Source organism: Etheostoma cragini, chromosome 14, assembly GCF_013103735.1.
Source record: "Etheostoma cragini isolate CJK2018 chromosome 14, CSU_Ecrag_1.0, whole genome shotgun sequence".
Lineage (NCBI taxonomy): Eukaryota > Metazoa > Chordata > Actinopteri > Perciformes > Percidae > Etheostoma > Etheostoma cragini.
In genome coordinates this window covers 6147214-6159791 of record NC_048420.1, presented here as the reverse complement: position 1 = coordinate 6159791, position 12578 = coordinate 6147214, and the positions used below count along the sequence as shown (strand labels likewise).

The window sequence follows — 12578 nt, the reverse complement described above, 5'->3', positions numbered from 1 at the left end:
ATTACTGTAACAGGAATAAAATAATAAAAGAATATGATCATAGGACAATTAAAAAAAAAGGACTTATCACACACCCCTAGTTGGAACTGAGACCATTACAGAAAATATCAAGATTAACACACCATTGAGTAATGTCATCAAATTTCTCCTTGTCCACCCAACAAGTGATTCAGCAAGTGTAGAATATCGTCCTACAGCTAGTCCTGATGCATTGCTACTAATCTGATAGGACAGCTGTGTAACATTAGATCAGCAATGAGCCTTGTCAGCCTTGTGAATGTGAATTTCTCTCTGCCATGTCTCTCTCAGGTACCCACCGAGGCTGGGCTGCTGTTCAGATGCGCCTCCTACATGAGCTGGTGTACGCCTCTCGTCGCATGGGCAACCCCGGCCTGTCTGTACGCCACCTGTCCTTCCTGCTGCAGACCATGCTGGACTTCCTGTCCGATCAAGGTCAGCTCACAATAAGGCTTGAAAGCATTAATATTACACTTTTCTTCTGTGGAATTCAAACCCTATGAGGTGCTTCCAGCTTCATGTCCAGCCTTCAAAGATTAGACCTTTTGCTTAATAGTATGTGATGCACAACAAAGCCAGCTTTTTCTTGGCAGGAGTGCAACATTGTGCTCTGACCAGAAATCCTGTGCTGCCAGTTTTTTTCTTTTTTTTTTCTTTACTAAAGCCGTATTAGCCAGACGGTCCACTGGCCACACAATAGAGGCCAGCGTAATCCTTGGTTAGCTATGGAGCATGGGAATAGGAGGAGGGAAGGAGATGAGGTATGAAGAAGATAAAGCAAGCTCACAGTACAAAATATTAAACATCAGCAAAGGGACTTCTGCAGCTGTGTAAGAGTGCTGCTTATATTAGCGTTCATAGAAACAGTCCTGCTGGGATGATACTTACATCAAGGACTAGAAAAACGCTACCAAATGATGTAATTATTACTGCTGACTGCTTTCTCACTGTAGAAACTGACCTTGAAAGCCTTTTTTTTTGCTACACTGAAACACCATTTCATATTTACTCAGTGTAACTTTTGGGGCTGTTTGATTGCCTCTACTCCTGTCTGCTGTGTGTTATTACAAATGTCAGGGAGGCTATTGTGTGTTGCTCTAGTTGAATAATTCTCTTTTGATGTGTCTTGGCGTTTATGCGCATATATGTCAAGCATAGAATAGAGTCGGACGGCAAAGGACTTTTATGGCTCCGCTATACAAGTCAAGGAATGAAACTTTAACCCCTATTTTCCACTGGGCGCGACTGCGCTGCCTTCCGGTAGCGCCGTGACCCCCCCCCCACTGAGCAATCGCTGCTAGGGCTGCACGGTTATTGGCAAAAGGATTATCACGATTATTTGTTTTTTAACCAAAACATATTTTATTGTCACATAGGCTATTTATAACTGCTTTCACATCCATATTATACTACATTCTTCTTATGTTGAAGTTGTATGTTGTACATACATACAGCTGCAACACAGCTTTACATTTTTTTTATGTATCTCTGAGAAAGCTACTTAACTTGTTTTCAACAATAACTGATTAAAAGAGCTAGAGGGGGAGAGAGAGGGAGCGCGGTGGATGTATATGCTGCTCACAGAGTGACGACTGACTCATTTTGAATGGGTCCAGCACGGGTCGAATGGCGGGTCAGCAGAGTTCCACACGTCGTGTGTATGAAATGTCTGTATTGTTTCTGCGCTGCATTTTTATGAACTATGATATTCTGGCCATGGGTTACATCTCTCCCCCAGGTCCAGCAGGCTCCGTCTCACACGCTACTACTCTAAGAACTGAAGTTAGTTGCATTCAATAACTTCTGTGTTCTTTGCCGTGGCGGCCGCGATAGCAGAGTTAGCAGCGGAAACACTGGCACAAATACAGGTTTGCCTCTCCTACTTAACAATATACAGCTGTGTTAATAACAAGTAAAACTGTAGACAAATGTCAGAAGTGGTCCCGGCGCCGATGTGCGGCGGTCCACTAACGCCATGGCGTGTTCCAGGGGCATGCTTGAAGCGGCTCTCCCACTCGGCTCAAGATTCACGCCAAGAAATGTCTTTTATTTCTCTTTTACAAAACCACAGACAACGATAGAATTATGTTGGAGGTTGAAAAACATAATACGGCATCACAGATCTTTTCTTTTAGGGACAACACCAGAAAAGAGAAGACATAGAGTTTAATTACAGGAGTGCCTCGAGTGGAAGGTAGAGTCTAGCTTAATTAGCACACGATTGTTCTATTAAGTACTTGTAGAGACGATACAATTTACAAGTTGGGCAGCAAGTAGGTCCGCTTCCCGGTGTGGTATGGTGCGTGGCCGAGGACGGAATAAAACCGGAACGCAGCACAGACGTGCCCAGCGGAGAATCGGAGTAAGGGTCAAAACCCCTCCATCATAACACATGCATACATATTACAAAGAACATTTTAATTAGGATGAGTTTCAGAAATAGAAAAAGTAAACTAAAATAAAATGTACACAACCAATAACATGCATCAATATCAGCCAATGGGGTATTTGCACATGGATGATTCTGGTATTTGGTCAATATATTTCTGAACTGGAAAAGAGGCAAGCCTGTGTGCCTAATAATTAGAAATAGGTGACATATACAGGAGAAGTGCTTTTATATAAAAATTACCACAAATAAGAAGGTCTAAAGCTTTGAAAATGAGTTTCACCTTGATTCCATCCAGATGAAGATAAGGTGACATTTTCAATCAGTACAACAGTGACCGATGTCATCAGATGATACTTGTGGAGCAGGTAACATTTTCACTGATAATGAATTTTTGTTTTGATGACTGGTAATATCAAAGGTACAGGGAACTAATAATAGAAAAAGAATATTAGTAGAGCTTGGTATGTCTCTCTGATAACATCATATAATGGTATTGGTTGTTTAAAGAAGCATTGAGTGGATTTAGGGGGATCTCTTGGCAGAAAGGGGATATAATATTCACAACTCATAACCCAAAACAAGTCATTTTCATTAGCATAGCAGGAGCCTTTCATATCTACAGTAAGAGTGGGTCTTTTCCCACGGAGTCCGCCATGCTGCACCGCCATGTTTCTACATTAGCCTGGAACGGACAAACTAAATGCGCCTTTTTATGTTATCTAAAGGCCACCGTAGGTTCTTCTACATCTGGGGTCTCAAACTCAAATTGACTGGGGCTGCTGGACGTAGAGTCTCGGTCAGGCTAGGCCACATCAAGTACTCCATAAAAAAAAAAAAAAGTGTTTAAAAAAAATTCCCCAAAAAGGACCACAACTGATCCAATCTTCTTTTATGAACAGTTTTTCAACATTCGTTTTTCTTCTAAACATGAACTGCTCTTCAGAACATAGGCTTCTCTTCTCCAGAGACCTGGCAGCGCTTCCTCTCACACAGCTGAGACACATTTGGCTTGAGGGAGAAAACCGTTTAAACTCTGTTTGGCTTAAAGATCTCCATCAGTAAGTTTGGACCTGTACTTTGACTTATTGAACTTCATGGTGGAGAAGAGCTTTTCACATGGATGTGCTCCCAAAAAGGCACATGGTCTGCGTAAACATCTTGGAGAACTCAGGGAAGGTGGTTGGCTATTCTCTCAAAAATTGTCCAAGGTTATCTGCATTTCCAATCTCTCTGAACTTGGCTTTAATTTCAGTATTGCACTGCAGGTCATTGAGCTCCATTGGAAGTGCAAGAGGAGCATCTTACACATTAAAGGAAAAGGGGTCAGCAAAAATGTCTCTGTGTGTCTTGAAGTTAGCAAACCTGCGATCAAATTACTCCTGTAGCTTCATAAACCATCAGCATACTTCTCACCACTGAATGGTGTGCCAACATCCGCCTTGCAAGCTGGGAAATGGCAGAGGTTTGTCTGAGAGCTGGGCTTCCCATAACACAAGTTTTGTGGAGAATGCCTTCACATTATCATGGGCAGCACTGACGACCTGCCCCTGGCCTTGTAACGTCTTCTTCAGTACATTCGGCTCCTGAGTGATGTCAACAAGGAAAGCAAAGTCCATGAACCATTTGGGATCAGTTAATTCAGAATCAGTCATCCCATCTTTCTCCATGAAGGCTTTCCCTTCTGCTCTCCACTCAAAAAAACTCTTCTGACTATGCTTTGGAATCACAGCGAGAAACTCCTCAATCACTTGTTGTCAACACCAGAAGGGCATGCTGCGCAGTGCCAGCGTTGTCTGTGCCCTCATCAAGAGCAACTACGTAAACTCAAAAACCTTTGGCTTTCTTACGGAGTTGATCATATATGTTTTGTGACAGGTCAGAAATGCGCTCTGCCACTGTGAGCTGAAAGGCCGATGTTGCTAAAATGACCCTTATTTTCCAGACAGACTTTACTTGCAGCAAGTAACATGCTCTTTTTGATGAACATCGCCTTCCTTGAGCTTTGACTACTGCTTCGTTCTTTGTTTGCTTTCTTGAATAAATGTTGTTGCCGCCATAGATATTTTTTAAAGAGTGGCCACCTGGTGCATTCTCTCATCTCCCTGGTATTGTGTATACTCCTCAGCATGTCTAGTTGTGTAATGACGTCGGATGTTATATTCCTTGCACACCGCAACTGAACCTGAAATAGCCTGTGCTCGTCGCCAACCTTTCTCTTTACGGCACGTTTTGAGACAGACATGAGGTTGGTAAGGTAAATTCTAGCTCATTCTTGGACTACTTGGAAGGGTGGCATCAGTACGGGACATGTGATAAGGCAGAGTGAGATTGTTAAGACACAACAATAAGGTGAAAAAGGAAGGAACAGCAGAGTGGATGAGAAGTCATGAGTTTACATTTTTAACCGAGCTGTTGGCAGATAAGTTTGAGTGAAGCCATACAGACTTGTGGTTCAGTAAGAAAAATCTTAGGCCCTGTCCTTTTTTCTATTTTTTATTATCTTCTTCTTCCCGACCTCAACAACAGGGAGAAAAGGCTGTTACCCGGAGTGGTTCACAAGCTTGATGAATGCTCATCTTGCTAAAGTTATGACTGAAGGTTGTTTACATGGATGCATACACTTTCACCTAATCCTGTTTACACAACTGTCTGTAGAGATTTACGAGAAGTTTTTCTCTGACAACAAATCACTTTTACCAGATGGCGGGTTTTGTGATCCCTTGGATGTCATCACAGAGCGCTTAACGGTTTCTGTTAGCTATTCACAATGTTACTGCTGCATGGCTTCCAGATTTTCCAAACTACGGAGCGGCCCAAGGCCTAAATTACAGAACAAGGGTGCTAATTGAGCAGCAAAATGAGTGCCGTTAAAAGGAATTTGTGCTAAATTGTTGTTATCCGGGTGCATGGGGTGTGAAATTCGTTGTCTAACTAATATATGTTATTGAGTTGTGTAGGATCCAGCATTTAGGGAACTTTACCCATATCAGGGACTAAAAGATTTTGGCCTCTGCTGCATTGATCTCCTGTGAGCCCCCTAGCCTTTTGGGATCATCAAATTGCTCAAATGCCACTTTAAGATTGGTCTTTGTATGTATGTGATAGTTGCCATACTTCCACATATTGCATACTACATACTGTTGTTTTGCAGCATCCTTTTCATTGCAGTAGCTGCTCGAATCAACAGCATGTCATGAAAAGTCAACATGTCATTGCAGTGCAACAGTTTTTGTAAACTCACAAAAATAGACATGGATACTTTTTTATAGCTTACTTTTTAATAGTGAATTTCATACCAGAAAGATGAATGACACTCTTTCAGTTGCTCAGCTTCCAGTCTACAACGATTATTATTTTTATTGTTATTATTTTGCTGCTGGCTTTTTTCCCCTAAAAACCAGCCAGAAAAACCTAAATTATTCATAATACTGTTGATAGGTCTGTTTTTGGTATGTCAGCGGTTTACATTTCACCTCCTATAATTTGATAAAGCTCCCTTTTAAAAATGTTCCCATTGTCTGGGCTGTCAGTGAAGGTACAGTATTTGGAGCTGTGGTCTCATCTCTTCACAGTAGGGTCTGTAAAATAGTGTCAAAGAGTGATAAATCTCCCAGCACAGCAAATATAGAAATCTCTGTGGGGCCCTGAACTGTACTGCTGTGATTTATTTATTTATTTTTATTTCATCTACTTGTAAAAGATTCAGGAGAATGATAGCGGTGTCAATTCAAGAACGGCTCAAAGTTGGAGGCCATAAAATTACAGATAAAATTGCCTGATTTGCCATTTGGTTAGCACGCCATTACTCAGTCGGACAGTGGCTTCTTGTTTGCTATTTGCTACCAAACATTAAATGGTCTATTGTTATGCCTGATTTATCTGTCTGCTAGATTTACGTAGATTCCTTTTTACTGTGTCAATTTAGGCAAGATGTAATTTGGGACTTATTGACCACATACAATGTCATTGCTGCTGTGCCCTCCAAGCCATGCAGCAGCCAGGTTTCTCTGGGGTCTTGGGGTCCATTCACTCCGAGACACATTCCACAAAGATCGGAATGCCTAAATCTTGTTTGAGCGCACATGCTGATCTAAATCAAGAGCCGGTATTTGTCACTTGATTTGCTTCAGTGAGCACCCACAGCTAGCACACAGAGACCTTGGATCTGGGTTTTATATTGCCGTTTTTGTAGGTGGGATGTTCATGCTGAGCTGAGACATTAGCAAATGTAATAATTCATGCCATGCTAGCAAGGTGTTTTTCCACTGTGTAGCATGACAAGGTGATATAACTCATACCTTGATGATGTGTGCTGGTTTGCAAAAATCTATGTAATGCCTTTCATGTGCAGCTCTTTATCTAACACCTCACTCTGGCTCTTTTTGCTTCCTGTCTTCCTCCCTGCAATATTTAAAGCTATAGTGTGCAACGTCCGTCACGTTCAAGCCATTGACAAATGAGTTGATACAAAGCTAGTCTATATCAACGGAGATTCATTTAGGGGTTGCTCTGGTGCCACTGGAAGTTCTGCTGGATGTCCCTTATTTTCAGCCAGATGGCCATTACCTTCCGCTTTCTTTGTGTTGGCATTCCGGTGGATTTCTGAGGAAAGTGGTTAACCGCTCCTCAGATCACTGCAGAGTAAATCCAGATACCTAGCCTAACAGCTCCACAATACTCCCTGTCTCTCAGTATGGTAATGTTTATAAAAAGGTGTCATCCGGCGGCATTAATGCGCAGAAGCATGAGTGATAGTTTTCACCGCTGGGAAAGAACAACGACAGTGTTCAACTGGGGAGATAAAGAGGACATAAAATCTTCTTCTGAAGAATCTTTTTTTTTTATAAACCTCCATGTCCTCCTTGTGATAAATGCTACTAGCAACTGCTTGGGCGAGGGGGGGTGGGGGTGGTGCGCGATCACCAAAGGATTTTGTCATGTGAATGTGCCGACAGTGTTTTTATCATTACTTAGATTTCTTCATGGGGTTGCCAGAAACTACGGGCTATAGCTTGAAAACTGACCAGTTGACCAAATTGTGAAGAATATGTCAATTTATTGGGATCCCTCTTTTTAGCTTCATTTTGGCTCTTTAGAAAACTATGGGCGACGTCATGGATACTAGTCATATTTCATACAGACAATGGTAAAAACAAGCCCAGACCCAACTGATAAAGTTGGCTTCAAGTTGAACACATGGAAAGAGTTGGAATTATTATCTAGAATATTGAATCAGAAGAGAGTAGACAAATTAAGGATGAACTTAATGTTTTGTGCCTCAAGGCCTAACAAAAATACTTATGTTACTGCGCATAAACTAAAAATTAATCACTAGATTGTTTGCTTTTCACAAATTGTACCTCACACCAACCCACCTCATTTGATTTGACTTTTAGGAAGCTTAGACTATTCCGACACATGCAACACATTTTCCACACAAACTCATTTGACACTTGCTGCTTTACGAGTTTTTTGTGAGCTATCCTGACAAACTGGGAGGCATTACTATGGCTAAGTACAAAAGCTGTTGTCAGAATACCTGAGCCCTGTCATTACTGTCACACTAATTTGTATGGTACAACCATTATTTCATTTATTGAGACATGAATGTTTGGTCACGTCAGGCTGTTGAAAGTGCAGCATTAATAAAATGGTTGCCGGGAGAAGAAGAACTGCAAATAAACTTGTTAGATGGAAACTGATTTTGCAGGTGCACATTTCAAAAGTGTCTGGTTCTCTCTATTCTGTCATAAAACATGGTGATGTAAAGTCAGTATTCAGAGAACGGGATTCACAACAAACCTTTACCCATGCTGCTTTTCACTCTTCCTTCTATTGTTTCTTTCCATTTAACTGTTGACACTAATGATCCTTTCATTCTAGGAACAATGCAAAGTTTCAAGAGCTGCACCTTTTTTTTTTTTTTTTCTTTCTTTCTTTCATGATTGTTAAATGTTCTTCTGCTCATCTGGACAGTGTGTCTTTAGTGGTTTGTCTAGTCAGGGAGCATGATGAAAAGCACGGTAGAAGTTGAGAATTTTTTTTTCTTTTTTTTTTCTTCTTTTTCTTCAAGTTAAACCCCCTGCCACATAAAGCTGACTTCAAGGAACTTCTATGGACAAAAGACAACCTAATAAACATTGTGCTTTTGGGAATAGTGCAATTCAAAACAGGCCAAACGCTATAGCAAATGCGCCGCTTTCCACTGACTGAATGCATATAAGTTCTTCACAAGGTGAAATGACTGATTAATAGTTACAATTTGTAATCCTAAAAAGTGTTACTAAAAGACAAACAAAACAAAACTATTTTGTTCTTTTTTTATATAGCTGTGACTCTATTTCAATGGTTGGCTGAATGGGTGGCTGGATAGTCAGTCCCAAAGGTTCTCTGGACTGCCTCCACCGCTAATTCAACATGCTGAATGGCCTAGAGGAAGATAATGTTGGATTATAATTATTGTATGATACCACTGTTCTCAGTTTTCTGTCCTGGAGTGACCCCTAAACGGACGGCTGCTGTGACGTGGCAAACAAGAAGGAAATGGACCAATATTCCATTAATCATGAACATTTAGAGCCAGGAAGACAACTAAGCTGTCACCCATTCATCTCTTGCCAATTTTTTCCTTCTATGCTTCTTGCTCTCTGATTCTGGCTTCCTCCATCCATCCATCCATCTCAATCTCACTTTATTACCTCCGTTTCCCTCTTGCCACTCCTACCGCCAACCTACAACCTCTAACCGTAGGTCTCTGGCTCCCAGTATTATTATCCTTATTATTATTACTATAATTCCTGTGGACAATTTTGTAGGCACGTTTTTACTGTAGCTAGGAGACATGAAACCCCTTGAAGTCAAACTTTTGGCTGTTAATACAAGCTTCTCCGATTATATAAACAGTTTATTTCTAAGGCAACTTTTGGAATTAGATTGTGCCGCAACAATATAATCTATGTTCCACTTATTTTTTATGAAAAGTGCAATACTGTTGAGAAACACAAACTTTTTTTAAAGATTCATTTTTGGATCTTTTCCCTTTTTATTATGGTGGATAGATGTGAAGGGGGGAGAAAGATGGGGGATGACACACAGCAAAGGCCTGCAGGTCAGATTCCGACCCAGGGCGCTGCAGGACTCAGCCAACATGGGGCAAACGCTCTTACTAGGTGATCTAGAGGCCGCCCTGAGAAACACAAACTTCACATTAAAGGGCTAGTCCTGATCTTTTGAAACTGGGTTGTATGAGGTTCTTCTCCTTAGTCAGTGTATATGTAACCAGTGTTTCTCACAGAATTAGCATCCACTTGTGTTGGTAGCTGACCCGGGGTAGGGGCTGCAAACAGTAAAAATGTTTAACTCAACAAGACGTGTTTTATATTTTATTTTTTATTACAGGTCATGAAACCGTCTCAATTGAATACTGATAGACGGCAGTGCGGCCTGTCGTGCAGAAAAACCGCAGCCGGAGCCCCGGCGGATAGAAAGCTCTGCATTTGTCAGCAGAAAATAAATATATAAATATCGGAAATAACTTCATAATTCTAACCATTAAACTCCACATTCACTCTAGCCGTCTTCTCTACAGGGAAAATGATTGGTGTGGGGAAAAAGAACTTGTTCTTCTTTGGGTTAATTTGCAGATCGCAAACCAAGTTTAATGCTCATACCGCCATTATTGAGAGAGAGAGATGGCGGCCAACATTGATTTTGTGGTGGGCTGCCACAAATTTATAAATGTATGGGAAACACTGGCTACAGTACATGGTGGTCGGCACGCCCCCAGTTTAGAGAAGCAGACAGGAGTACCGACACGGAAGCTAAGCAATGTCCTGCTGTGGACAGGGGCAGCATATTTGTTGTGTAAGTGTATGCTATATGTAGAATATTTTCACTGCTTTAACTTGCTGACAGACAGCCCTTTATGACGGGGAACTGAAGCTGTTAGCATTATTATAATCTGTGCTCTTTTCAAAACCACCACACTCTTTTGACAAAAGAGTAATTTTCACATTGCAGGGAATTTCTGGTCTACGGCCGCCTCGACCACTCCGTTTGTTGTGTGACTTTGGTGTTTTTAAAGATTTAGTTTGGATTCACCAAAGTCACACAATAGCAAACAAACTAACCGATCCAGCCAGCAGTGGACCTGCAACTCTTTTGCAACAATGGTGTCTGCAACACCATTTTGTGAAAGGAGTCTGGTGGCATTGAACAGAGCGATAAAACAGCTTCAGTTCCCCGTTGGAAAGGGCTGTCTGATGGTAAGGTAAAGCAGTAAAAATATTCTACGTAAAGTCTGCCCTACACAGATATAGATTTTTCTAAAATAAGGTTTGTTGCTGCCCCAGTCCACAAGGGTATACTGCTTAGCTTCCGTGTTGGTAACTGGCGGCGTTCCGACAGCCATCTACTGTAGGTAATACACCGACTATGGATAAAACATCATGCAACCCTGCTTCATAAAATCCAAGCTATCCCTTTAATACAAAAAGCTTGCAATCACAATGCATCATATACTGCTCCCATGGAGGGTTATAGATCTGGATTAAATATCTGCGATCTTTCTAAATGTCTTATTCCTCTTCGACACTCTTAAAACTTGCAGAGCCAAAGCAAATTATTTGGCTGGTTGAGCAGTAATGTTCCCTCAAAAGGTATTGATGGTACAATAAAACTTCCAGTTTTACTTGAAGACTAGGGCTCTTATTGCTGAGAGAGAGACACCTCACAGGTCAGTAATGTCTGGTTAATTTATATCTCACACAGAAAGATGAACTCTACAGTGAAGACGAAGCTCACATTGTCTGGCTGTGGGGAATTTTAAAGGCAATGGTGTTATTTCATAATGGTTGCTGCCTGTTTTTTTTGTGTGTGTGTGTGTGTATATGTATATATATAGACAGACTTTTTAATGTTTTCTTACAATGTGCTCGATTGTTATATGCTCCTACATTTATAGAGAAGAAAGAGGTGACTCAGAGTCTGGAAAACTACACCTCTAAGTGTCCGGGTGGAATGGAGGTCATCATGCTTCCTGATGGCCTGAAGCTCCCTCCGGTGCCCTTCACAAAGCTCCCCATTGTCCGGTAAGAAAGGAGCGTGACTGTTACTTTCATATATTTTGTCACACATTGGCTCAATTTTAAACTTGGTAAAAATATTGTCCAAATGATTTGTTTGGAGTAATTACAGTTCAGTAGCAAGCCATTAGTGCTAAATGATTGCATGAAAACACTGAATAGATAATTGAGGTTTTTAAGTGTCAATCACTTTGAAATAAGGCTTTCCACTAATCTTTAATGGAGTGTTAATTTCAAAAAGGGTAGATTTGTACCTGTTCTCTTTGGAAATTGTTGGAAAAACATACACTTGTTTAACTTCTTTCATTTGGAATTTCATTTTTGTCATTAAATCTCATCACGAGACCAAGACAGTCTGTTAAAACGGTTTAAATTCTCTTGCCTGTCTGTGGCATTGGTATGATCAATCTGGGTAATATTATATATATATATTTTTTAGGGCTGGGCAAGTTAACGCTTTATTATGGCGTTAACTCATTAATTAATTAACGCCGACAATTTTTTTATTGAGCGTTAACGCAGTTTTTATATTTCTTTATTATTGTAAAAGTTTGTTGCTCACAGGCTTTGTAAATACTGCAAAGTTGAATTTTCTTATCACCGGAGTACTTCCAGTCTGAAATATCACCTTAACAGTTGATACCAGCAAATCATTCAACGACACACACAGTGGCGCGAGGCTTCGGCAGACTACGTTTGATGCAGCGTGTGGGTAAGTTTAGATAAACAAAGGCAAGAGAAGCTAACAAATCTGATCGCTGCTGCGCCTTCTGATCATGTCCCCTGCTTTGCGCACGGTCTCCAACATTCTGTCACAGTTCTGTTACAGCGCGTTGGACAGTGTCCCTCAGTGTCTCTGCTTAACAGCGCGTTTGACAGTGTCCTACGAAGTGCAGAAAAGTTGTGGGGCTCTAAACCCAGTCCAGCAAAGCTGCAGAGTTAGAGTAACAACAGAACAACGTGTACATAAGAAGGAGTCTCTTATGCAAGACATTCTAACCAGATGGAATTCACCTCTGGACATGATAAATACATTATGTTTAAATTGAGATGTACACTAAATATTTTATTTAACTGCTACTTTA

The 12578-nt window shown here is 40.9% G+C and overlaps 1 protein-coding gene across 4 annotated transcripts in view; it reads left to right on the top strand.

The window, feature by feature from the left end:
• The window catches only part of trappc9 (trafficking protein particle complex 9), a 230700-nt gene that overhangs the window by 20661 nt on the left and 197461 nt on the right, over positions 1–12578 (top strand). For all 4 annotated transcript variants that reach the window (XM_034891409.1, XM_034891408.1, XM_034891407.1 and 1 more), the window contains 2 exons: positions 310–453; positions 11373–11499. In XM_034891409.1, coding sequence (XP_034747300.1) covers positions 310–453; positions 11373–11499 — 271 coding nt within the window. The remainder of the gene's footprint in view (positions 1–309; positions 454–11372; positions 11500–12578) is intronic.